This window comes from Zootoca vivipara, chromosome 4 (genome assembly GCF_963506605.1).
Source record: "Zootoca vivipara chromosome 4, rZooViv1.1, whole genome shotgun sequence".
Classification (NCBI taxonomy): domain Eukaryota; kingdom Metazoa; phylum Chordata; class Lepidosauria; order Squamata; family Lacertidae; genus Zootoca; species Zootoca vivipara.
This window is the reverse complement of record NC_083279.1, coordinates 42,704,619-42,731,184: the sequence shown is the minus strand read 5'-3', so window position 1 is coordinate 42,731,184 and position 26,566 is coordinate 42,704,619. Positions and strand designations below refer to the sequence as shown.

At 40.8% G+C, this 26,566-nt stretch overlaps 1 protein-coding gene across 12 annotated transcripts in view; it reads left to right on the top strand.

Annotated features, from left to right (window-relative positions):
• Nucleotides 1–26,566, top strand: part of DMD (dystrophin) — a 1,020,507-nt gene that overhangs the window by 920,619 nt on the left and 73,322 nt on the right. For 11 of the 12 annotated variants that reach the window (XM_035114377.2, XM_035114375.2, XM_035114388.2 and 8 more), the window contains one exon: nt 25,416–25,477. In XM_035114377.2, coding sequence (XP_034970268.2) covers nt 25,416–25,477 — 62 coding nt within the window. Of the gene's footprint in view, nt 1–10,730; nt 10,888–25,415; nt 25,478–26,566 lie in introns of those variants that run through there. The other variant, XM_035114389.2, reaches the window with a different exon arrangement.

Genomic DNA, 26,566 nt, shown 5'->3' with positions numbered 1-26,566 from the left:
AACTGAAGCGAACTTTCCCATTGAAAGTAATGGAAAGTGAATTAATCCGTTCCAGATGAGTCCGCGGCATTCGTAAACTGAAATTTCGTAAACCGAGGTGTTCATAAACCGAGGTTCCACTGTACATACTTTTCAGTGCAAACCTAACCATGTCTACTAAGAATTAGGTCCTTCTGAATTCACTGGGGCTTACACCCAAGAAAAGTAGGGTTAGGACTGCAGTCTAAGGCCTTGTGCCCCCATCCAGCTGAGGATCCAATACAAATAGCAATTAATCTTAATAAGCACTGCCTGTGTAACCATTTGTGTGTGTTGAAGTCTGGAAGGCCGTTAACATTTCTTTACTACCTTTTCTTAGTAAAGGACTATAATTTCCCCCAACAACAAAGAATTTTGGTCTCTAAGGCAGATTTTACCTCCAGATGTGAAGTATGCCATACAAATAGATTTTGAAGAATTCAAATGGCAGAAATAGGTCTATTTAAGTTGAATGTTTTGGTATTCACAATTTTATGATGTAGAAAATAGATATCTGTGAAAATGTATCTTATCAATCATTAAATTATCACTTTTTTGTCAAGGGTAAATAACATTTGGGCTCTTATCCTATTAGCATAAGACTCTGAAAACTAGTGGGTGTGATATTTTAAGAGAACAATTTTTGGCCCAGGGGCTGCTTTCTCTTCTCGGCAACTTTCCTGGGGCCACATGCTAGCAGTGGGTGGGACCACAAACAAACATGAGTGTAGCAATGAATGTTGCATTTTACCTTTGTACAACAGACTGCTTTCTAGACATACTCCCACATCCCTCTCTATCATCCATCCATCCAGGCAACAAAGAGACTATCAGAATTCAAGGGCACACTCCACATTCATGGATGGTGAGAAACAGGGCTGGTGTGGGATATGGCCAAGGGTGGGGAGGCGTGTAGCTAGGAAGGAAGTGTGACATGGAGAAAGCCCTGAGGGCATTCTAGAGGCATTCAACTGTGCCATCTTGAGATTACTTGCATAAGTTTTAAGACAAAGCATTCTGCGTAACCCTTTTCCATGAGTCGAAACTGCTTATCTTCACACAAGGTGCTCCTATTTTCCACTAGTTTTCCTACTTCACCAGATCTGAGATATGCACTTTATAAAATGAAAGTTACCTGCTGTGATTATTTTTAGTAAGCAGCATTGCATTTTCTGTAATATTATAACTGGGATAGTAACAAGAACCAAGAGTTTTGCTTTACTAAGAATGCAGGTGGCAACCTGATTTTTGCATCTGGGACTCTAATAGGATAGGTCTTGTGCCCTGATATCCCTGAACAAATACAAGTGAAATACAGTATTATCTTTGTGGTTCTATCCATAGGCTCAAGAACCATCTCAGCCTCATACAGTTTGCCTCCAGACTTTCTTGAGTGTAAATAAAAGCTGTGGAGCTGTCAGCATAATCTAAGCCAACATATTAAAATTCTGTGCTGCCTTGGGCTTATTATGCAACCTGCAAGCCTAATCTTGTGATGGTGTGTGTTTGCACACACATACATGCAGAAGGTAGATAACAAATGCTAGAGAAGAAAAAAGATTGTGTGGTTTCTGAAGGTCACAGAATCTTTAATTTGTCTCTCCCCACCCCCACCCCCAACTTACTCAATTAAAGTATTAGCGGATACATTGAATGATATAACAGAATGTGATATTATGTATGTATATGGAAATAGAAGGAGTGAAAGCAGACACAGATTTCTGCCCTCCAGCTCTTCAAAAGTGAATTGGATGGTATTAAATAAAACCTTTGGCTCATGGCTAATACTAAATATAATTTCTGTCTTAATGAAATTTTCATGTTTTGATTGAATTTCCATTTGAAGTAGTTACAAACATGTATCTGCAAAGCAGGCAAAAGTATTTCAACAAAAATATGGCTGTCCAAAGGTAATTTGACTCTTTGCTACTCAAGTGGATGAGGTTATTTCGATTTCTTTTGTTTGTTTTTGTTTTTCAAAAAGGCAGATGCATAGAAAATTAACTTTCACAGCCCAGCTCATGGACACTATGACAATTCACACCTACTGTTTGGTACAGATTAAGAAGTTATTGCAGCGTGATGTGACTGAAACTGAAATTCATTTGTCTTGCAAAGTAAAATTGTCAACTTGAGTAAAAACTTGCTCTCAGCATGGATCAATTTGTAGCTTTTCCTTCATTTAAGGCCGCAGTACTCTTTCTTCACCACCAAAATGTCAGTTATCATTCTTATAGCGCCTCACAAACAGATTTCAATAAACTCCCTAAATCAGCAAGACATTTAAGTACGTTCTTGGCATCAGTTGAAGGAAGTGGTCTGAACAAAAATAATGAATGTACTTCAAACCTGAATTGGAAGCTAAAAAGAGAGACAGCTTGAAGAGTCCATGAGTTTGCAACAGAAAATTCTTGCTGTTTCTCTGAATTACAGCAAAACTGCAGTTTTGGTTTATGAAATGCTGTGAATGTACTTGCCCTTTTTTAAAAAAGGCAGGTGCTGAAAGCAGCTTTAAACATCTTATCTTGTAAAAACCTCTAATTGTATTAGTGATTATGGTTGAAAACTACAAGAATCTCTGGTGACTGGGATGATACCCACAAATTACATCAAGTAGGAGTACCATTGCATTGTGGGTAAATCCAAGGAATTGAGGAAGAGGCTGATGGCTCCTATCACAGAGGGGGCAGAGCAGGCAGCCTCACCAGAGTCCCAGGGACCATGATCTAAAGGAAAGCACATGCCAGGAGGAGGGAGATGTAATGGTTATCTCCTATTCTAATGGAGAAAGCCAAATATTTATTTCTGTTAGAGAATGGGGAAAATATCCTATGCTAGTCACCTGTGGAGTGTCAAAAGGGACTGGGAAGTTGTGGTCCAACAACATCTGGAGGGCCCCAGGTTAGCCAGCCCTGAACTGGTGAACTCAGCATGGGTGAGAAAATCTAGCTAATGACAGTAAGTGAAGTCACTATCTGGGTCACCAGTTAAAAATCTGGACCAGTAAGGCTATAATCCTATATCCCCTTTGCTGGAAATAAGCTCCACTGAACTCAATGCTGCTTACTTCCCTAGAGGCACAGGTTCAACTATAAATCACCTAATTTGTGATTCTAATACCAGGCTTCTGTGACATTTTGGGACTAATTATGGATTCTCTCAGATTTCATGGTCTACTCATGTGAGCAGTGAACTCACACAAGAGTCTGCATCTTTCCATTTAATTGATCTGAAACACTGACATGTCAATCTTTTTTTAAAAAAAATCCCAGGGTGGCTCACATAAACTGATAAAACAGTAATAAATACAGTAAAACCTGTTATTTAAGAAAACCCCAACACTTCAGGAACCAGCAGAGCACAGCAAAGTGAATAAAAAAACAGCAGAATCAATAAAACCTAATTAATTGAAACAAGCCATAGTAACATGTTTGTATACCTAGACAATCTTCTCCTAATGTTTGGAAGGCATCAGATTTGGCATTCCACCCAGCTAAGAGACAGGTGGAAACTTGGAGGAAGGCTTCTGATGATGAGTGCAACCTGATAAGGAACAGGTGATCTTCTTGTCCCAGCATACTCTGCTGGACAAAATAGTACACTACTCATGTCATCAGTTTAATTAGACAATTCAGTCTCTGACATATACTCTGTGAATCTGAGCAGGGCCTGGAAAGCAACTGGTTGGGTGAAATTTTAGTAAGTTTATATGCTACTGTACCATTTAATCTCTCAGCAAGGGACAAGGCCATTTGGTTGTAAATGGACCTGCAGTTCAAAGGGGAAGACATAAGCTTGTTTTTAAAGTTACTATTGATGTGCACTATCCCTCCCATAGTTATTTGCAGGGATAACTGTTCATTTGTCTAGCATAGACATTTCAAATTCAGATATTTTTTTTCAAAGTAAAAAAAGGTTGTGTCATAGAAGTCACTCATAATGACATTTATCTACTTCAATTGATCTGCTTGTTTCTAAAGCTGGAAGAGCAACACTCTCTAACTTGTACCATAGAACAGATGTTTAGACTACAGTGGTCCCTCGACTTACGAATTTAATCCGTTCTGAATGCACATTCGTAGGTCAAAAAGTTTGTAAGTCGAAAAAAGTGGTTTCCCATAGGAATGCATTGGAAAATTGAAAATTCGTAGATCGAGTAAACCGGATCTAAAATTTGTAAGTCGAGAAAACCCCATCTAAACCGCAACTGATTTCCTTTCGGATGTCGAAAAAAACGTAAGCGTGCGGCCATTTTTTTTCATTCGTAACTCGAAATTTCGTAAGTCGAGTACTTTGTAAGTCAAGGGACCACTGTAGTTCATTGCAGCTTATCTCTGGAATGATTAATCCAAGTCAGTGATAACATGGGGTAGATAATGCAGCCAAATTGTATCAGAAACCCCAAATGTGCTTTCAACGAGTATGCCAGTTTTATTGTTTTTACTGATATAAGTTTACTCAACTAATCACATGAATACTTAATAGTCTAATGCCCACATATATAGGTAAGGTTTTTAAATAATTATTTATAAATATAAGCAGAGATGAGAAACAAAAGGTTGACAATATCATAACAACAGCCTATGGTACAATCTAATTGGTCACAACTTTAGATATAACATAAAACAGAATAGCTCAACTGGCACAAAATTTAATGTTTATAGAAAATTAGATTATATTGCATCTTCCTGATCTCACTTTAGTGAAAATTTACTAGTCCCAGAATTGCAACAATATCAAATGTTTGGAGAACAGCTTTCACTTGAACCTCAACTGAATACAAAGCAATAACCATCAATGTAGGGCTGGCCCACCAATGAAGTGAGGTGAGGCAGTCTATTTGAGGTGGCAGATACTCCGAGGAGTGTGCCACTCACCACTGCACCACACTGTCCTGCTGCCACAGGTGTGCCCATGGTAGAGCAGGAAGCAGCACATGGAGGGTACCTCAATAGCAGTAGGACGGTGCAGTGGTGGGGCGGGGGGTGTTGCATGAAGTGGGAAAATGTCCCAGCCTAGCCCTGTATCAATGCCGCTTTTTTTAGAGTCAATCCTTCCTGCTTTTTGCCTTTTTAATCTCTTTACAGCAAAATCCTATTCATGTCTACTCAGAAGCAAGTCCTATTCTGTTTCATAGAATTTGGTCAAAAGTAAATAGACATAGAATTGGAGCCTTAGGCACATTTGGACTTTGACCAATCATAGATACCTCTTAAAGTTTGTCCCTATGTTGATTTTATAATTAAAATGTTTAATTAAATGGCAAATGAAAGTACTGTAAGATCCTTGTTCCACTATCTGCAAAATATCCAGAAAGAAAATATCACCAATTAAGCTACAATTCTTTACCCATTTACCTTGCAGTAAAGCCTGTTTGGCATGATGGGACTTCCTTCAGATTTTCACAATAAGCTTGAGCTATAAATCTTGCTGTATTTTCTAGGAAAGTGTGCACCTAGGTAGTTCGAGAGACAGCAGTAGATCAAAGGATATTCTAAGAAGCAGTGATCACAATGATACAATTATTTTGTTAGTATATGTTGCTCATAATGTCACTTCACTAAATAAACCATTTAGTCTCTAGAGACTTCAACGGAACAAAACAGGTCAAAATTCCTATGTACAATCAGAAGTATCAAAAATGACAAATCCTGTTGTCATTTTTAGCCATTTAAAATGTGGGATGACACAAATATACACACTTTCTCCTTGACATATTGCCCTATACGGTCCATTGGGTTTTAAGATTTTCCAGGATCCTGATATATATATGGCAAGGGATACATAAACTCCATCAACACACAGAGGAAGTCCTGCGACTCTACTCTGTTATCTGCTAGAGGTGAAGCCAAATACAACACAAATGTCAGGTTCACACTTGGCTAAGGAATAGAGCAAGGCAGATGAGTTATTGGGGTATTGTGGCATCTCATAATAAATGGTTTCAACCCTTTTAGAAAACACTATATAAATAGGGAATTTTTCCATTGGTCCCAAATGAGCTGTGCCTATTATTTTACATGGATTTACTTTACAGTATTTTATTTATTGCTTCCCTTAACTGTCACTCATCATCCCCACTCAAATCTATTTCCTCTGGAGCAGAGCAGCAATTTTGTCATCTTAGGGTAGTTTTGTCATTGTTCATTTCATGTTTTTGTAGATAGGACAAACCAAGAGATTTTATAGATTTGTGTCAACCAGTCAAAAGCATATAATATATACTATATATATGTGTGTGTGTGTGTGTGTTCTGAAATTGTAAAGCTAGTCAGTGGGTTTTCTCTCTTTTCTTTTCATGTGTGTTTTTCCCCCATTTGTTATTCAGCTGATAACATTTTGATGTGGAGATCAAAGAGTTAATTTGCTTTTGAATTGTGGAATGACTCAGATTTCCCCTTCAGTGTTTTTGATTTTTTTTAAAGGGTGCTGTGTGGGTGTAAGGTAGAAAAAAGCGCCAAGAGAATGGATACACTAATTGGGGTTTTCACCTGCTGTGAGTCTAATTGAATACAATGCTTTATTTGTTGCTGAAGGAGAAAGAAGATTATGCAAAGTGCCAGAATTTCAGACTAGTTTTTATACTCCTAGTACTTGGTAACAATGCATGGGAAAAGAAGACAGAATGTGCCAAAGGACAGCTTCAATTTACTATTAAGGTGGACTGGGAATTGAAAGCTCTTATTGAATCTGACTGCTGGTCACGTTCTCAGTAGCAGTTACTTCAGAATGCTTTGACTCAGGTTTCATTACTTCTGAGGCAATCTGATTCTCCTTATTTCTGTGGGATTAGGAAAAACATGTAAACATAATTAAAAATAAATTTCTAGATGTTTTAGTTATTTTAGTATTTTGTGTGTAAATACATAGTAAAGTGGAGCAGGGATCGATATTTCTCCTTAAGCTAGTAATAGAAATGGAAATGAATAAGCAAATATAGTGCTATAAAGATTACTGAAAGGAGGAGAGGGCATCATTCAAATTCATCCTTGAGCTCAAGCAAAATATTGCAGACGTTCTGGTTAAACATGTCACCCAGTTTTACTTTTCCCTTCAACTTTCACACAAGAAAGTAAAATTATGGGAATGCTAATTAGCGTATTGTTATGATCCCACACTTCATCCTAAATTCCCAGAATGATTTAAAATATATTAAAAACTTAAAATTACTACTACTACTACTAATAATAATAATAATGACAAAAGGAGGGTGGGTCCTCTATAATACTTCTCAGATGTTGAAACCCAGAGTAAAAGGTAAAGGTAAAGGGGACGACTCTGGGGTTGCGGCACTCATCTCGCCTTACTGGCCAAGGGAGCCAGCGTATAGCTTCCAGGTCATGTGGCCAGCATGACTAAGCCACTTCTGGTGAACCAGAGCAGCGCACGGAAACGCCGTTTACCTCCCCCCCCCCAAGCAGTACCTATTTATCTACTTGCACTGTGTGCTTTCGAACTGCTAGGTGGGCAGGGGCTGGGACCGAGCAACGGGGAGCTCACCCCGTTGCGGGGATTCAAACCGCAAACCTTCCGTTTGGCAAGCCCTAGGCTCTGTGGTTTAACCCACAGCACCAGCACCCCGTCCCCCCCAATATACATAGAGGTTCTGCTGCATATATTGTATTTATGTGCAAGGATTCACACTCTCTTCTATGAAGTGAAATGTTTTGAGTATCTATAGGAACTTTCCACTTGTGAAGAGTTCTCCTGGTCATAAAAGAGATCAGGATAGCATCTGCGGGATAGAGATCAGGATATTGAATAGTGGACATGTGAATCTGTGCTGCTAGACCATTGCTCCTGTTCTGATGATGTTATAAGTTTGGTAGAGGGGCAGACTCTCCATAATCTCTAGATTCAATTAAAAGCTAGAATTTGAGCAAACTCATATTCATGAAGTAAGCAAAGTTTGCTCAATTAAAACTAAGCCAAGCCTTGTTGCATTCAGTTTAGGATCACAAGCTCAGGCAACTTCACATACCGGTAACTAGCTGAGGATGAGCCAAGTTGTTAACATAACAAAAGGTGTTGATAGTCCATCTAAGAGGAATCCTTTGCCCTGGGCACCCAGCGGTTGCTAAGGTGATTGGATATTTGTGAGAGAGAAGTGACAAGAAAAGTGTGTCTTTAGCAAGGTGTGCTGAGAAGAACTAAGGAACAACCATTTTGGCAAGGTGGCTGAAGGGAGGCTGGGAAAGTTGCCTTGGATTCCAGTGCTGCACTGCTGTGCTTGAACAAGCTCCTCCTGAGATGACCATGCTGTAAGATCTGTATTCCCTCTATGTAGACTAAAGTGAAGAATATGTGAATAAATCATATTTCTTAAAGCTACAACAGGCTCCGCCATGTCTTCAGTTCTCCAAAGTAGCACAGACTCTGGTTGAGGGCCAAGACCTCTGGAATCCTGTGCCTGGCTCAGCAGGAATTGGGGTGGTCTGTAACAATATGTAGCAGTACGGTCTTTCTTTAGTGCTAGATAAAAAACAGTATAAAGACTGATTTGATGATTTTTTTAATGAATCTAAAAAAGACATTGCAACATGTATGGTTAAATGGAAACACCGCTAAATAACAGTTTATCATGACTGATTTGGGATTCTACACACAAATGTGCTTTGAGTGTAGATATATGTTGGAGCAATCCAATTTGAAATACGGAAATAAAAGCTGAACAGTATGTAGCTATTCTCCACACTTAGACTCAGACTGATGCACATTTAGACTCAGGCTGCTCAAGATGTTGACCTTAAGCTAATGCCATAGCTTTCTTTCAGATTGGTGATTTACTGGAGTAGACAGTTGTGAATAGATCAATACAACCCCCCCCCCCCTAGTGAGGTTACTTTTTAACCTAAGCTCAAATCTGCACCTGCAGGTTTGTACTGCTCTAATTCTTATCAAACTTATGTTGTTTGCCCAGTGGCACACACACACCCTACTTCCGCTTACATTGAATGCAGGGTGTAAATCATTATTTCAACACAGGTGATAGCACTCAGGATACGGTATTGTCATGCACCGCATCTTTCCCACACATTTTCTATTAGGCTGAGCTCAACTATATAGAGTAGACAGCTGTCTGGAATGAGGCAAGGGGCATCTGCCAGGAAAAAAAGCAGCATGCAAGTCTATGCTCTTGGACGATTTCTACCTTGGCCAACTCACTGCATTGAATGTGTCCCAGAATTGTAATGTTGGAGAGTGTTTGGGTACAATACTCTCATTTCCATAGAAATGCCCTTGTTCTGTCTGTGTGAACAGCTCAGAGTGAGTGGCATGCTACTTCTGTGTAACTAGTACACTTCTAGGATGCTCCAAAGCTACTGCATGTTCGCTTTCTCTCAGTGAGAGAGTTGGTACCCAGCAGATCCATACTCATGCAGAAGGTTTATTATCACAGAAGAATTCAAAGGAGCACAAACCCTTCCCTTAGAGGTCACAGTGGGTATCCTCTTGGACCATACCAAGCATGCATTATCTGTCATGCCTGGGAAATATTGCCAATCTATTCCCATTACATGCTCAACTGGCCTCCAAAGATTATCAATTCAAAGCAATTTAAGCATTCATGTTACTTTACATGAAAGTACTTTCTCTCCTTATCACTGTTACAGCAGTATAAACTAAAATTCTTATTAACCATGCACACCCAAAGCCACAAAGTCTTGTGGCATCTGAAAGACTAACAGGGTGAAACTAAGTAATGTGACAAAGTGTATATGTTATACAGTTTACCTTTATGTTAAAATGGCAATAAAAATATTTTGGGGGGGGGGCGACGACTGTGGCATAAGCTTTCATGGACTGCAATCCATTTGCATTCATAAAAATTAACCTAGCGAAAACATGGAGGATTCAAGAGGACCATATGCACTCTCATTTCGCTTTTATTGCATTTTAAAGATTGCGTGGGGGAAGGATAGAAAGAGAAATGGCTTTGAGTAGGTGGGGAGCGCGGTATGACTTATTGAAGTTGTGTTACAGATGCAGAATAAAGAGGTTATGTCTAAATGAGCTGAAGTAGTACTTGGACATTTTACATCCGGAACAGCGCGTCATTTTAAAAACGTCTCCTTCCATACCCACATTTCCCCTGTGTTCCGCTGTTGCCTCTCCAATCTTTTAACCGAAGAACGCAAGGTCAGAAAAGGCTGGAGCATGCCGCCTCGCTTAAAGCGTAATAATGAAATCAGACCTCAGTGAATTAATTCTTTGTGCCTGCGAGGTTCCCTTTTTTTCTCCTTTCTCTGTCATCTCCTACATTTCAGGAGGAGCCATCCCAGCCCCCTTGCTCCAGTGCTCGCTTCTGTTACATGAGACCATTTGCGCTTCGGTCCTTTCGCCTAAGTCCTGGCATTCTTCAGAGGTATGCCGGATGGCATCTTTTGGTTCTACCTTAAATAAACCCCTCCGCTTTCCATGCAAACGGTGCCATTTCTTTGGAGTTCTCCGCTTGTTGTTTGCAGGTTCAATAGGTGGAGCCGAGGCAGCGAGAGCTCCGCCCTGTCTAGCCCTGCAGCCTTCCCTCCCACTTCGCTTCTCTTACGCCCTTAGCACGAGAATGCTACTCTCACCGCAGTGCTATTCGCTGCTTCGCGCCGGGCTGGCTTAGTTTTGTGTTAGGTTACAAACACAAGACACACACACACACACACACACACACACACACACACACACACACACACACACACACACACACACACACACACAGAGAGAGAGAGAGAGAGAGAGAGAGAGAGAGAGAGAGAGAGAGAGAGAGAGAGAGAGAGAGAGAGAGAGAGTATAGGAATCTTCTCCGTCGTCCTCTTCTTTCCCCTCCCTCTTTGGAGTCTCTGATCAGTTAACGGCGATGAGGGAGCAGCTCAAAAGGTAAGTTTAATTATTATTCAAACCCGTCCTTTTTTCCTATTCTTTTTCAATGAAAACCTCGCACTTGTCGAGGCTTGTGTGCTGCTGGCAAGCCAGGGTAGTTAAAGGCAAATTAAACTTCTGAAGACGTCTTTGCATTGGGGATTTACAGCTTGAGCGTCCTCCCTGCCAGCTGTTTTCTCTTGTTCTCAGTGCAGGTGCTTGTAGCTAGCTGGCTGGAGCATGCCAGGGTTTAACCCTTTCTCCCACGGCTGTAGACTTTGAAGATGAAAGATTCATTCTCCCCGGTGCAGAGGTGGCTGGGTGGGGGTTTTGTTTTTGTGTGTGAGAAAAAGTACGTACACAGAGAGGGAGGGATTTATCCTGACATCAAAGTAATCTGTTCCCGGCGCGCAGCCCAGTTCCTCTCTACATTTCTGTTGTTCAGGGGTTTAAAAGCCCTCGATTTTGTAGCCTGGCACTTTCTAAAGTACCTTTTAATCAGGCTGCATTATGTGAGTGCCTTAAAAAAAAAGAGGAGGGGAGGGAGAAGTCACATTATTTACCATTATGTGTGTAAGGACCCTGCAGAAGAAAGCTCACCAGACTTTTCATTCACAGAGTTAAAAGGTCAAATATCTGCTTGATTTCTTCTGGGAATTCGAACTGACGTTTAATTCAGTGCATTCCTTTTTCTTTCTCTCTCTTTAATGCGCCTTCCGTGTCTTGGTGAATGTGGTCTAGTTGGAACATGCTGGCTGTGTAGGTATGAATGAATGAATACTGTACAGCACATGTAAGCAGCAGCTAAGCAGGAAGTCGGGATAAGGAAAGGGAGAGAGTCTAAAATGTGTACGGGGAGGGCCCTTGGGGACAAACAGTTCGTTTGCATCATTAATAGAAAACTTTAAAGGCAAAACAAAGCAATGAGTGTTGTATTTGGTTATTCCCCCTCCCCCATCATTGTGGTTGATATCTGCATCATTGTAAAATTTACGAGTAGAAAGAATATATACAGTATTACAGTATTATATCTGGTATATCATATTGCTGTATGAGTCAATTTTCTATATATATATATTAAAGATAAATGCTGAGGTTAGAGAATAAGATGTCTCTCTGTGTGTGTGTGTCTGTGTGTTTGTGTGTAATTTGTATTTGCTGTGAACAGAAAAGAGAAATTTTAATATTGGTAGTAATGTTTTTATATGATGGAGCTTTTGTAGGAAATTAGTATAGGATCTTATTTTAAGTGTTTCTTAGAAAAACACACCCTTGTTAAAGTCATGTACTCTGTATTCAACCTTGCCTCTTAAAATAAGAACTAGTTTACCGAGGTGTTGTGTTGCTTGTACCCTATTAATACTAGAGGAAATATAGTTCCCTAAAATATATTCTATCCATTATCACTAAGGAATTGCAGTCATCATTGTTTGATCCTGAATTCGACAAGACCCTGCAGTGAAATTGCTTTGGCAGAAGTGGAGAGGATAAGCTTTGAAAAGCAAATAGATCAGTGGACAAGTAACAGCTGGAGGGGTTGGCTCACCAAGCTTTAAAAACTGTCAGTGTGCACACAATAAAATGCTGCACATCAAAAGAGACAGAAAAATAATTACCATACTGTATTTAGCAGTTGACATTTACTCCCTTCTGCTCCTACTTGATATTAATGCAAAAACTTTTTAATTTGTGCATCTTGGAATTCTGAAAATGCCAGCCAAAGCCAATAAAACAACAAACGGCCAACTTTTTCTCAAAAACACACTCTTCTGAGGATTATAGATTAAGACAAACAGTAATCCTTCGCAAACCACAAGAGGCTGCTACTTTCTGCATCACTATTCTATTATTTTCACCCTGATTAGTTTCCCTTCAGGAAATTGGGAGAAGATAGGAGGAAGGATATTTGCAGCTCTAAATAACAGCTTTTACAGGCAGGTCACACTTTAATTGGCACATAATTTACTCTTCTCTAGAATGAGTGACAATTTGGTTTATATTAGTATTTCTTTGAAGTGTTAGCTTTAGTTAGCAAAACCAAATCTGAGTCTATATATTTTATATCTATCTATCCATATAAACATACACATACCGCTGGTCTATTAAATCCGTGATAATCTTAGGCACTATTGGAAAACAGGAAAACAAAAAAAGACAAAAGGCTGTTTTAGTTCTGCAGTCTGGTGATTTATTATTCCTTAATTTCTGATTATTAGTAAGTAGGTGTTTGGGGTTCCCTGTTGCCACCTGACAGCATTTTGTTATTCTTCACACATACACATCTAGTTCATACTGCATTTTTCAAATCGCAGTGGGAGGGGGATGGAACTTGCTCTAATGCTGTTGCAAATTAAGAATAATATAATTTGAAGAATGAATATGCAGTTTTTTACCCACAACATGCTCAGTTTTTTACCCACAACAGCTTTTTAACAAGTGCACATGCTAGAATCCAAAGAGCATATGGTAGAATATTTAAATATAAGATACACATTTTAGAAATACATTCAAGAATACAATGAAAAATGTTTAATATATTTCAATTCCTATGAAAGAAGTTCTAATGGTGGACAGAGCAATCCTAATTGGGAATGATGGGAGAGTGGGCAGTGAGGTGGCAGAAAGTCTTTCACTTCCAGAGCCGGCCAGGGCAGAAGTCGGGGCAGTATTTGTTTCATCTTGCCCTAACAATTTTCTCTTCCTTGTACCAGGTAACATTTCTGATCCTGGGATTTGGGAGAAATTGAAAGGCTGTGGATTCAGATTCAAGGTTGCCTTTGCCCTGCCTTCACCCACCCCTGGAACACCTTGCTTTGTTGGTGGAAATGCAGCTGGTGGGATTTTCCATGTGCATAACAAGTGCCTCCACAGCAGATATCCTGGCCCTGGTGGCAGGGAGGCACCACTACCCAGTCATAATCCCTTCCAGCCAGCATGTCCAGGGGTTAGGTATTCTGTTAGGCTGTTTTTATCATTTCTGATGCTGATGTGTTTTCAGGACAAGTTATAATAAAGGATGCATAAGATAGAAAACTAAAATTGGAGACATTAGAACATGGGTAGGCAAACTAAGGCCCAGGGGCGGATCCGGCCCAATCGCCTTCTAAATGCGGCTCGTGGACAGTCCGGGAATCAGTGTGTTTTTACATGAGTAGAATGTGTCCTTTTATTTAAAATACATCTCTAGGTTATTTGTAATGCATAGGAATTCGTTCATTACTATTTTTTTCAAAATATAATCCTGCCCCTTACAAGGTCTGAGGGAAAGTGGACCGGCCCCCCGCTGAAAAAGTCTGCTGACCCCTGCTTTAGAATGTATTTTTATCTTTTTTCTAATGGGAGAAATGGTTTACTAACACAGTCAGCACTTAAATTGTCTTGCATAATATCTTTGTTAATCTTGTGCTGCAATGTTCCTTTTTTGTTTTGCTTTGTTTATGTTTATACATAAACTTTATGTTTATACATAAAGTGCCTGGCCTGCTATGGTCCATGGGGTCACGAAGAGTCGGACACGACTAAACGACAACAACAACATGTTTATACAAGTTTAACTCAATTGCCACTAGTAATGAAACCAGAATGAGGGTTCCAGAGGATGTTCCAGGTGGCACTAGCTGTGTTCAACACATCATGATGCAAATGCCATGGGTGCAATTGTCTCATGCACAGTCAGCTGTTGTCAATGTCATTATTTATTTATTTATTTATTTATTATATTTATTTTATATACCACCATCTGATGATCATGGGGCAGATCAGAGAGGTCTTACTGTAATGTGATTTATTATAATTTGTTGACTCTAATGCATATATTTAAATTATTTGATTGTAATTCATTACATGCCATATTTAGAGGTAAGGTAGTTTAGGACTTCATTTTTTAGGTCACAGTGAATGTATGATGGACGTTAATGTTTTTTGTTATTTGGAATAGGCAGTATTTGCAGGTGATACTGAGCCGGCTTGTTGAGGCTTGTCCTGTGTGAACTAATTTTCACCCCAGCCCTCTGCAAGAAAAGCATGACCAAACTGGGGGCATTTCAGTCGCTGATGGGTGAGCTTGGGTGCAAAGAGGGCTCTCCTTTCTACACTCTCTCCTTAACATGTCATCCACATCATGGTACAGTGGTACCTCGGGTTACAAACACCTTGGGTTACAAACACTTGGGGTTACAGACTCTGCTAACCCAGAAGTAGTATCTTGGGTTAAGAACTTTACTTCAGGATGAGAACAGAAACGTCTGTTTAAGGAGCTCAATACATAATATTCAACTACCACAGTGTATCGCATAGCCAGACAGATAAGGATAACCCATGCATGAGGCAGAGGGAAGCAGGCTAGATGGTTTGTCTCCCTGTCTAATAGATTTTGTAGTCCATTTGCTTCCAGGGGAAAGGCCTTGGCTAAGTGCTGGAGAATTTCCTTACCGTGTTTCCCCTTTTTTTAAGACACCGTCTTATAACTTTTTTCCCCTCAAAAAAACACAGGGTGTCTTATTTTCGGTGGGGTGTCTTAATTTTGCCCGACTTCATTCTGCATCCCTCCACACTGCCCACGATTCTTCTGCCCTGGGGTCAACTCACAAACCCCCAGCTTCTCTTCTGCCTGGAGAAAGGGCTTCATCCAGGAGTCTTTTCCAACGCTCCAAGCTGCAGGCGCCAGTTCCGGGCGGCGGGGAGGCAGACCTCCTTGACTGGACCAGACGGAGGCCGCTGGCTCAGGCGTTCCACCCGGCCCGACAGGGCGCTCCAAGCGCTCGGCGCTGCAGCCGCAAGTTCCGGGCGGCGGGGAGGCAGGCCTCCTCAGCCGGGCCAGGCGGAGGCTGCTGGCTCAGGCGCTCCGCCCAGCCTGACAGGGCGCTCCAAGTACTCGGCACTGCAGCCGCCAGTTCCGGGCGGCAGGGAGGCAGACCTCCTTGGCTGGGCCAGGCGGAGGCCGCTGGCTCAGGCGCTCCGCCCAGCCCGACAGGGCGCTCCAAGCGCTCGGCGCTGCAGCCGCCAGTTCCGGGCGGCGGGGAGGCAGGCCTCATTGGCCGGGCCAGGCGGAGGCTGCTGGCTCAGGCACTCCACCTGGCCCGACCGGCGCTGCGGAGCGCTCGGCATGCTCCACGCATAGGGGCCCAGACGCGCACACAGGGGAGTTGGTTTTGAATCATCAAAAGTAGAACAGTCAGTGATCCTTGTCTCAGATGGAGAACGAGGAGCTTTCGGCTTGGCTTTCCGTCTCGGAAAACTTCACCAGGGAGTGGGGAACTGGCAGCGAGGAGCCTTCCCAGACGCAAACGCCAGAGGGAAACTGAGCTTCCCTGTTTCTCTGCGCTGCTGCTGCTGCTGCTGCTGCTGCTGCTGCTGCTGCTGCTGCTGCTGTGGTCGCCGTCTCCTCCTCCTCCCGCTTCGGCAGCCCTCGCCGCAGCTTCCCGCCTTGGCGCGCACTGGCCTCGCCAGCAGCCACGCACGCACGCGCGCATGCTACCATCCCTCCGCACGTTTTCCCGGTCTCAGCCTCGGCGCTGGAATTCCCCCGTCTTCGCCCAGTGAACTGCCGGAGCAGCAGCAGCTGTTCCCATTAACGGGCTGCTCCCCCATTCCGGCCGCAAGCAACGAGCTTCTCTCTCTTTCCTCCTGCTGCTTGTGCCCTTGGTGCTCCGTGCGGCACTGCTGCACGCTTTATCAGTGCTGCAGCGGCCGCCGCCGCTTCCGGGCACCGACCCAACCCGGCAGGCTGCCTCCTGTTGCGGCCGGTGTGCTGGGTCCCGCTAGCTGGCTGGGGCGCTCGGTGGTCTTGCTCCGCGCGGCGCGGAAGTATGGCTTATTTTCGGGGTATGTCTTATAGTTCTCAAATGCTTAAAAACCCTGCCATGTATTACTTTATGACTACGTATTAAAAAGGGGGAAACACGGTAGTAGGCAGAAAGTCCAGATTCAATGCCCTGACATCTCCAGGTGGTTACAGGAGAGAACACCATCTGAAACCCTGAAGACTTGCTGCCAATCAGTATGGACAGCACTGAGCTAGATGGGCCAGTATGTAACACTGTTGTTTATCTCTTTCCAAGGATGCTTCCTAAGTCCTTCACATCTTTTTACAATGCTGATGCAAAATAAAGCAGGAAATGTAGTGGGATGGATCCATTGCACTTTTAGTACTGCACATTCCTTTTTTTACCATATTCCACCATTTGAGCACAGGGAAGCATTTTGTCAGAATTTTTAGCTTTCTGTTATACAAACTTTCATGCTTATTGGAGTTAAAAATTGCTGCAGATCCATTAAAGATGCTACTGTGTTCCCAAGTGTGGTTCAGAATGCTAAGAGTTGCTGAGTTGGCATTTTGCTTCACACATTGTGTACACACACACACACACACACACACACACACACACACACACACAAGCAGCCCCAAAGCTAACAATTAAATGGCCTTTGAAAATGGCAAAGAGGCTTATGAAGGGAAGTCTCAGTGGAGCCTAACCTTTCCTTGAGCTGCACTTGTGTGTGGAATTGTTGATAACTTTCTAAGCTGAAAATGTTCAGAAAGAAGGAACACTTTTTAGTTGGTGGAATGAAATAGCTGCAGCCTTCTTGTGTTCTGAATATAAAGTGCTGGTTAAATCAGCTCTTGCGCTTTACAATCACACTCAACCTTCACAGAATTTTCCACAAATGATCTTCAGCTTTCCTTAAAATTTCACACAGGAGTAAGAGAAGTCCTTCTGGTTCTTGAGCACTTTTTTCTGCTCTTGGATATTATACGTTAATAATTTCTAAACTGATCATAAAGTATTTTTGTTAAACAGTTGTGTCACTGTTGCCTCATGGCACTTATTTCAATGGAAGGAGGTTGGTTTTCAGGCCTGAGCCAGAACTCCTGATAAATAGCTGCTTAGAACTGAGCATTTAGAAACACTGGATTCAATAGGATTTACTTACCAGCAAATGTGTTTAGGATTGCAACCTTGTGTATTCAGTGTGACTGTTTTGTGTGTGTGTGTGTGTGTGAAGATTAATAGATGAATGAGAAGTAAAGTAAAGCACATAGTTTGTCTCCTCCCTCTTATAGTTTTGCCACAAAAATCTGCCTCAAAAATATCAGTGGTGATCAGAAAAAACCCCTGGAAGTAAATTCAGGTATTCACTCTAATTCTGTTGTTGAAAAGAATTGGGCACCTACCTCTACCTATTGACTTGTCTTCCTGTGATTTCATGGAATGCTAATGAACATAATAATTGCTAAGGAATTAATGTTAATACAGAGAAAGTTGGAAGGTACTGTACATTATGAGAAAGAGTGAAAGAAATGAGGAATCTGTATTAACTTCAACACTGATCAACCATTTGTTGTTGTTGTTTAGTCGTTTAGTCGTGTCCGACTCTTCGTGACCCCATGGACCATAGCACACCAGGCACTCCTGTCTTGCACTGCCTCCCGCAGTTTGGTCAGACTCATGTTGGTAGCTTCGAGAATACTGTCCAACCATCTCATCCTCTGTCGTCCCCTTCTCCTAGTGCCCTCAATCTTTCCCAACATCAGGGTCTTTTCCAGGGAGTCTTCTCTTCTCATGATGTGGCCAAAGTATTGGAGCCTCAGCTTCACGATCTGTGCTTCCAGTGAGCACTCAGGGCTAATTTCCTTAAGAATGGATAGGTTGATCTTCTTGCAGTCCATGGGACTCTCAAGAGTCTCCTCCAGCACCATAATTCAAAAGCATCAATTCTTCGGCGATCAGCCTTCTTTATGGTCCAGCTCTCACTTCCATACATCACTATTGGGAAAACCATAGCTTTAACTATACGGACCTTTGTCAGCAAGGTGATGTCTCTGCTTTTTAAGATGCTGTCTAGGTTTGTCATTGCTTTTCTCCCAAGAAGCAGGCGTCTTAATTTCATGACTGCTGTCACCATCTGCAATGATCATGGACCCCAAGAAAGTGAAATCTCTCACTGCCTCCATTTCTTCCCCTTCTGTATGCCAGCAGGTGATGGGACTTGTGGCCATGATTTTGGTTTTTTTTATGTTGAGCTTCATGCCATATTTTGCACTCTCCTCTTTTACCCTCATTAAAAGGTTCTTTAATTCCTCCTCACTTTCTGCCATCAAGGTTGTGTCATCAGCATATATGAGGTTGTTGATATTTCTTCTGGCAATCTTAATTCCAGTTTGGGATTCATCCAGCCTAGCCTTTCACATGATGAATTCTGCATATGTTAAATAAGCAGGGAGACAATATACAGCCTTGTCGTACTCCTTTCCCAATTTTGAACCAATCAGTTTTTCCATATCCAGTTCTAATCAGTTGTTCCATATCCAGTTCTAATCAGTTGTTCCATATCCAGATCAGTTGTTCCATATCCAGATCAATCAGTTGCTCCATATCCAGATCAACCATTAGGTTCCCATTAAAATCTTTATAATAGCTTAGGAAAAACATGTTAATGAAACACACAGAAACACACTTTCCAAATTAAAAGTGTCTGTTCTAGATTGCCATTTAGGACACTTAACATGGTTGTGATTTTGAAGCAGTGAGTGAGGTGTCAATTTAAAGTGAGAACTTTTGCTGAATAAGAGTCATGATGTTAGAAAACTGTGATTGTCAGAGCTTTACCCTGACATCATAGAGACAAACATCCCTGACATTAGGCTGAGTTTCTGTGATATTATGGAATAGTCTCACACTTTGTAATTACTTGGGTCAACCTTACATTTATTTAACCACTGGCCTGGTAGCCATAGGTGAGAAATTACTTGTAGTCAAGTGCGTGGAATTCATACAGTCCAGTGAATAGGCTGGTGGAAGACAGATGGAATGCTCTTTCCTGCCTCTGTGCCCAGCATAGAAATGCAGCAGGATGCTGCAGGAGGGTTGGAGCTCTCAGTTTCTCTTCTGCAAACCCCCAATAAAACTGGTACTTTTTGTGGACTTTTCTGTATACCTAAAACAGCCTTGAAAGTATCAGGAGAGGGTTAGAGGGGGACTATATACTCTTGAAGGGAAGGGGGTCATATTAGCGAGGAGGTTGAAATAAGCCATTCCAAACTGCTGTTTTTTAATATAAAGATCCTTGTTTGCATGAAATTAAAATAAAATATCTGAACAATTTGAGATTTTTTTTGTTTATGGATCTATTTTTTATTTTACAAAAATTGGAAAACAAACCACCAATCTTTAAAGCGGCTTTAAGAACAAAAAGAAACAGAGAGAAAAGGTGAAATTATATCTGTACCTCATTCTACCTACAGCCTACCCCTCAATGTCTGTTCCCTCACAATTCTACTATATCAACATCGATGCTGAAATCCAGCATCGCCTGAGCTCTGCGAGTGTGGCTTTCTCCCGATTGAAGTGCAGAGTGTTTGAGGACTGGGACACTCACAGGGATACCAAAATGCTTGTTTACAAAGCTATTGTACTACCAACCTTACTATATGCTTGTGAAACATGGACCACTAATAGATGCCATCTCCAAGTCCTCAAAAGATTCCATCAGCGGTGTCTCCGAAAAATTTTACACATCACTTGGGAAGACAGGCGAAGTAATATCAGTGTACTGGAAGAAGCAAAGATCGTGTTGAAGCAATGATTCTTCAACATCAACTTCGTTGGACTGGTCATTTGTGCGGATTCCTGATGCTCGTCTTCCAAAGCAACTACTCTATTCCGAACTTAAAAATGGAAAGCGTAATGCTGGTGGTCAACAAAAGAGGTTTAATGACTGTCTCAAGGCAAATCTAAAAAAAATGTAGTATAAACACTGACAACTGGGAAACACTGGGCTGCGAGCGCTCCAGTTGGAAAACAGCCTTTACCAAAGGTGTCATGGGCTTTGAAGACACTCGATCTTAGGACGCAAGGGTGAAACGTGCTAAGAGGAAGGCACATTTGGCAAATCCACACCGTGATCAACTCCCCCCCCCCCCCATAAACCAATGTCCTCACTATGGAAGGACGTGTGGATCCAGAATTGGCCTCCACAGTCACTTACGGACCCATTGTTAAAACTGTGTTTATGGAAGACAATCTTATTCGGATACGAGTGATCACCAAAGAAGAAGATATCAAACATTCAATGGAATATATTCATAAATCCACACACAGCAAGAGTTTGAAACAGGGTGGATAAAAATCAATGATTTTTTTAAAAAAATCAAAAAAAATCGGATTTTTTTGATTTAAATCGGATTTTTTTGATTTAAATCGATTTTTTTGATTTAAATCGGATTTTTTAAAATAAAATGCTTTTTGAGGAAAATATATTACCATCCAAAGGTTATTCCATCATGAAATAACGATTAGTTTTTTAATTATGTAGAATAAGGTTGTATATGTTTATTTTTTGGGGTAAATAAATGCCATTAATCCATTCACAATGTCATGCTCTTCCAGAGGTTTTTGTAAGATTATTGGGCAGATTCTCTGCCTACAAGATATTATCACAGATGCTTGGTTTACTTTAGCAGTTCTCAAAACTGAATTTGACTCAACAGAGATCACATGCCTCTTCTTCACAGCAAAAATGTTATAACATGAACAGAGTTGAGAAAAAGACCTTAATCCTATTGTTCTACAAACCTATGAATACAGAAACAACCCCTTCAGTGCTAAGTTTCAAGAAGTTCAGTGAATAGAATAGAAACAATATTTTTCTGATTGTTTGGAGTGGACAGTATTTAAGTTTTTCATGTGATTTAAATCGACTATGATTTAAATCAAGCCTTACTGACTAGTGATTTAAATCGTGATTTAAATCATGATTTAAATCAGTTTGATTTAAATCAAATCCACCCTGGTTTGAAATAGGTTTGCTCATTTGATAATCCACTGCTTATAGCAGTTTTTCCCAACCAGTGTGCCTCCAGATGTTTTGGGACTACAACTCCCATCATCCCTAGCTAGCAAGACCAGTGGTCAGGAATGATGGGAGTTGTAGTCCCAAAACATCTGGAGGCACACTGATTGGGAAACACTGGCTTATAGACATGTAATACAGAATTCAAAGCTGTGAGCAAATGCTTGTCACTCTGTTTTTAAACTGAACATAAATATTCCAAATGGTTACCAAGACTCAGATTAAGGGCGGGAGCTAACAAGATTCCATCCAGAGCTCTGGAAGCAGACATAAGGCTGGCATTTTCAGGCAGCTCCCAGGACCTCTGTGTCTCAATAGGGCCCATTGCTGATGCATCTCCTGGATTCCCATAGACAGATAGACAGACAGACAGACAGACACACACACACAGTCGTACCTTGGATCCCAAACGCCTTGGTACTCAGATGTCTTGGCTCCCAAACACCACAAATCCAGAAGTGAGTGTTCTGGTTTGCGAATCCAAATGTCCGATGGGGCTTCCGCAGCTTCCAATTGGCTGCAGGAGCTTTCTGCAGCCAATCAGAAGCCGCCCTTTGGTTTCCGAATGTTCTGGATGTCGAACGGACTTCCAGAACAGATTCCGTTTGACTTCCAAGATACGACGTGTGTGTGTGTGTGCTTCCAACAACCACCCTAAGTCTCCCACAGTGTCCTAAAACAAAACTACATCACAGATATCCTGAAAAAAATAAAATTGAAGTCTGAGCCACCTTTTGGTACTGCATGGAACACTTGCTTTAAGCTCCAATTAAATCCACCTAAGCTGGAGAATGGGCATCTGAGGGCAGTTTGCTCAAAGCCCCTCCTCAAACTTGGGACCTCACTGCACACAGGTTTTCAGCAAAAGCAAAGTCTTCTTAAAACTGATTTTTATCAAATAATCAGTTTGATTTAAATAAAGCTTCCTTTCAATTAGTTGCTAGACTGATATATAAATGTGATTCTCCAAAGTTATTTTTCAACACGAACAAACATAGAAAACCTCTCAGGCCAATTAATGACTATTTGGAGAAAGCGCATAAAAGTGACAGAAATCCTTTTAATCATCTAGTCTTATTTATTCACACATACTAAGTATATTATGAATTAATAAAACATTATTAATAAAAATGTCTTGGAAGTTTAAAAAGAGCCTTTAAATCAAGGCAAACTATTTTTCTCTTAGGTTATAAAAATCACTCCTTATAAATACTTTAGCACCTCTGATTAGAATTAGCACCACAATAGCCTTTGTCTTAAATAGTGCATATTCATGAATGAATATTCCTTAGATTCTTGCCCGAAATATAATAAATGTTGGTTTTAGAATATCAGATATGACTCTTAAAAAATGATAAATAAATAATGACATTCTCCGTATCTGATTGTGTGTATATGAGAGAGATGTTGCATGTATTTGCAAAAGTCAAATCACTTCCCTCGTATACACAAAATTGATTTCAACCGGCAAACCTCATAGGTGGGCCTTCCCACACATACTTGGTATTCAAATTTCAGTAGGCATACTTGGGGTTGCAGTGAGGGTGTATCAATGTATGATACTGGATTTCTGTACTAGTCTGAAAACCATATGTAGTACTAAGTAGGTGTTATGCCCAATATAATAAACATTTTATCTCATTAAATTATATGTAACTTTATAAACATATGTGAACTTATTTACTGTACAACGAATCTCTCTTCTTTAGACCTACAAAGAAGCAGAACTTTACTATGTGTAGATATTTGCTTGAGAGCTTTTTCTTACAGATAACGTTTATAAAAGCATTCATTATGTCCTATATGATGTCATATCATGTGAATTGTATGTAGAGTTGTTTTGTTCACTGAGGTATTAGTACTTTGGAACTTCTTTGCCTAAGAGAACCAGTCACACCTGGGCACTGCTAGATTATTTAATTTACTGTATGGGTAATTTCTACCTCTATGCCCATCTTCAACTCTCATTCTCAGGTTTCATTCAAAATTAACCCCCACATTAACCCCCTAGAGCAGGCGTTGGCAACGTTTTCTGGCTGTGGGCCGGATCATTCCCACAGACGATAGGCCGTGGGCCGGACATGCGCAAAAGCGATTTCCGGTGCCACACTGCGCATGTCTGGGGTGCCGGAAATCGCTTCTGCACATGCCTGAAGCTGAAAATTGCGACTGCGCAGAAGTGCGGTTTCTGGCATCTGTGCGTGCGCATATGCCATTTCCGGCACCAACCGGCGAGTCCCCACGCCGTGCTGAGTTGGTTTAGCGCAGCACATGCGGGACTTGCCGAGCGGGCGGCTTGGTGACCAGGCATATTCAAATATCCTATTATCCTGGAGACTATTAAAGCACCTATAAAAATTTGGATGAATATAAATAAAAATAAAAAGGATGACCCCTATCAGCATGAGAAATTAACAATATGGGCCAACCCAAAATTAAAAATTGGAAATCAAGTAATAATTTGGCAAAATTGGATGAAAAAAGATATTTTGACATTGAATCAATTTATTGATGAAAATTATAAATTTTTGGAATATACGGTAAGTAAAGTACGGATTAACCAGTGAAACACAATGGCAATACATCCAATTGAAACATATTTTGGAAAGGAAGTTTGGCTCTGACGCTATAGCAGCATTGGAAACACCCATGCTGCTAAAAGATCTGCATATCTGCAACAAAAACAAAAAACTCTACACTTGCACTATATAAAACTCTACACTTGCACTATATAAAACTCTACACTTGCACTATATAAAACTCTACACTTGCACTATATAAAACTCTACACTTGCACTATATAAAACCCTACCCAACAGGAAGAAATATGATTTAGAATATGATAGACAAAAATGGAGTGAAGAGTTAGGGGTAAAATGATATATGGGAGTCAATTATAAATCAACAGAAATAGCCTCTATGGATCTAAGACTAAGACTTATTCAACAGAAAATAATATTCAGAGTCCACTGGACTCCAGCAAAACTATACCAGAAGAAAATAACAAGTGCAGACAACTGCTGTAGATGTGGGAGTAAAAATGCAAACTTAGAACATATGTTGATTAACTGCCCGATGATAAGATCATTTTGGTGTGAGGTGAGGATATTTATAGCAAGAGTAATAAAAAGAAATTGTTGTTTAAGAATTTAATTCTAAATTATATTGCCGAAAATGTGGGAGATTTCATGGGGTAAAAAAAAAATTGGATGTATCGTGCTATATTAGAAGCAAAATACTTGTTTTGATGAATTGGAAGAGCCACAAAAAGATTCCATTGAGTACATGGATTGATAATATGGATAATATGGACATATAAACAAATTGCATGTTGACGCAAAATAAGAATGGATAAATATGAAGAAATCTGGAACAAATATTTAAGCGATAAGGAGGATAGTGGTGGGAAGTAGGGGGAGGAGAGTGAGGTGGGAAAATATTGTTTAAAAGGGTGTGGTCATAGGTATATCAGTGTATTTAAATCTGAATTGTCTCAAATTGTTATTATGATTTTTGTTGTATGTGTCTTTTGCAGTTGATGTTTGTATCCAAAAAACGATTAAATAAATTAAAAACAAAAATTGCTAAACCTGGCAATCTGTGTAAGAAGAAAGATAGTTTGCCCTAAAAGTATTGGGACTGACATAAACTTCATACAGTATATTAAGTGTATCGGGATCTTTTTTGTCTTGCAGCCATGAGACGCAGACTACATGCTGGGATCATCCTAAAATGACTGAGCTCTACCAGTCCTTAGGTAAGATAATTTTTCATATTCAACTGCTTGGTTTTGAGGAATATTTTCTAGAGAAATCACAACCACCTTCAGTGAAAATACTGTACCTGCACTGAAGCAAACTTTTCAAACAGAAACATAGGAAAAAAGAAAATCTTAGCTTCAAGTGTTCAGTTCTTTCATGTTGTTTTATAATAAAGGTGCATTGCAGAGATTTTATCTTTAAAAATCAATTAATTAGCATGAGCATTCCCCCTCCTCCCTCATCAGTTGAAAACAATGCCCAGCATTAACTGTAGGCAAGCCTCGTCAATGTGTTGGACCCAAGTTGATTTACCGAATTTGGGGGCTTCTCCAGTTGCTGCACATCCCTTGGCTTCCAGCTGCATTCCAAAAACAAAAAACCCAACAACCTTATCTCTGCAGTCCTGTACCTTGTTTTTTCTTCTTCTTCCTTTCTTTTCTGGAAGACTGTTTTACTGGCCCCCAAGCTGCCACTGAACGGAGCCGCCTGCTCAGTGAGTCCCCCGCGCGCTGTGCTAAACTGGCGCAGCATGGTGACTTGCCAAGCGGTGCTGGAATTCGCGTCTGCGCACATGCAGATACCAGAAATCGCATCTGCGCATATCCAGAGCTGGAAATTGCTTCTGCGCAAGCGCAATTTTCGGCATCTGGGCTTGTGCAGAAGCGATTTCCGGCGCCACGGACACATGCAAATGTGATTTCTGGTGTTGCACTGCGCCAGTCTGGCCCACGGACGATCTCCATGGGAGCGATCTTGCCCATGGCCGGTAAACCTTGCCGACCCCTGCTGTAGGCTTTAGTTGGAGATTGCTTCTATAATGTTTCCCCATCGTCCATTATGTTGCTCCATTGGCCCTTGAACATCTTGTGCTTTTGCTTTGAATGGATGCATGGAAAGGAATATGTATTTCAGAATAAGATACCACTTCATTTTGTATTTTAACTACATTAGTCATCAGGAGATTATTTTGATATGTGAGAGATACAAATATTTTAGCCATAGTTGAAAAGTGATTATTTTATTCTATTTGCAATATAAATTATTATTAAACATAGACAAATAAAAACCCAGTGTAAAAGAAAGAT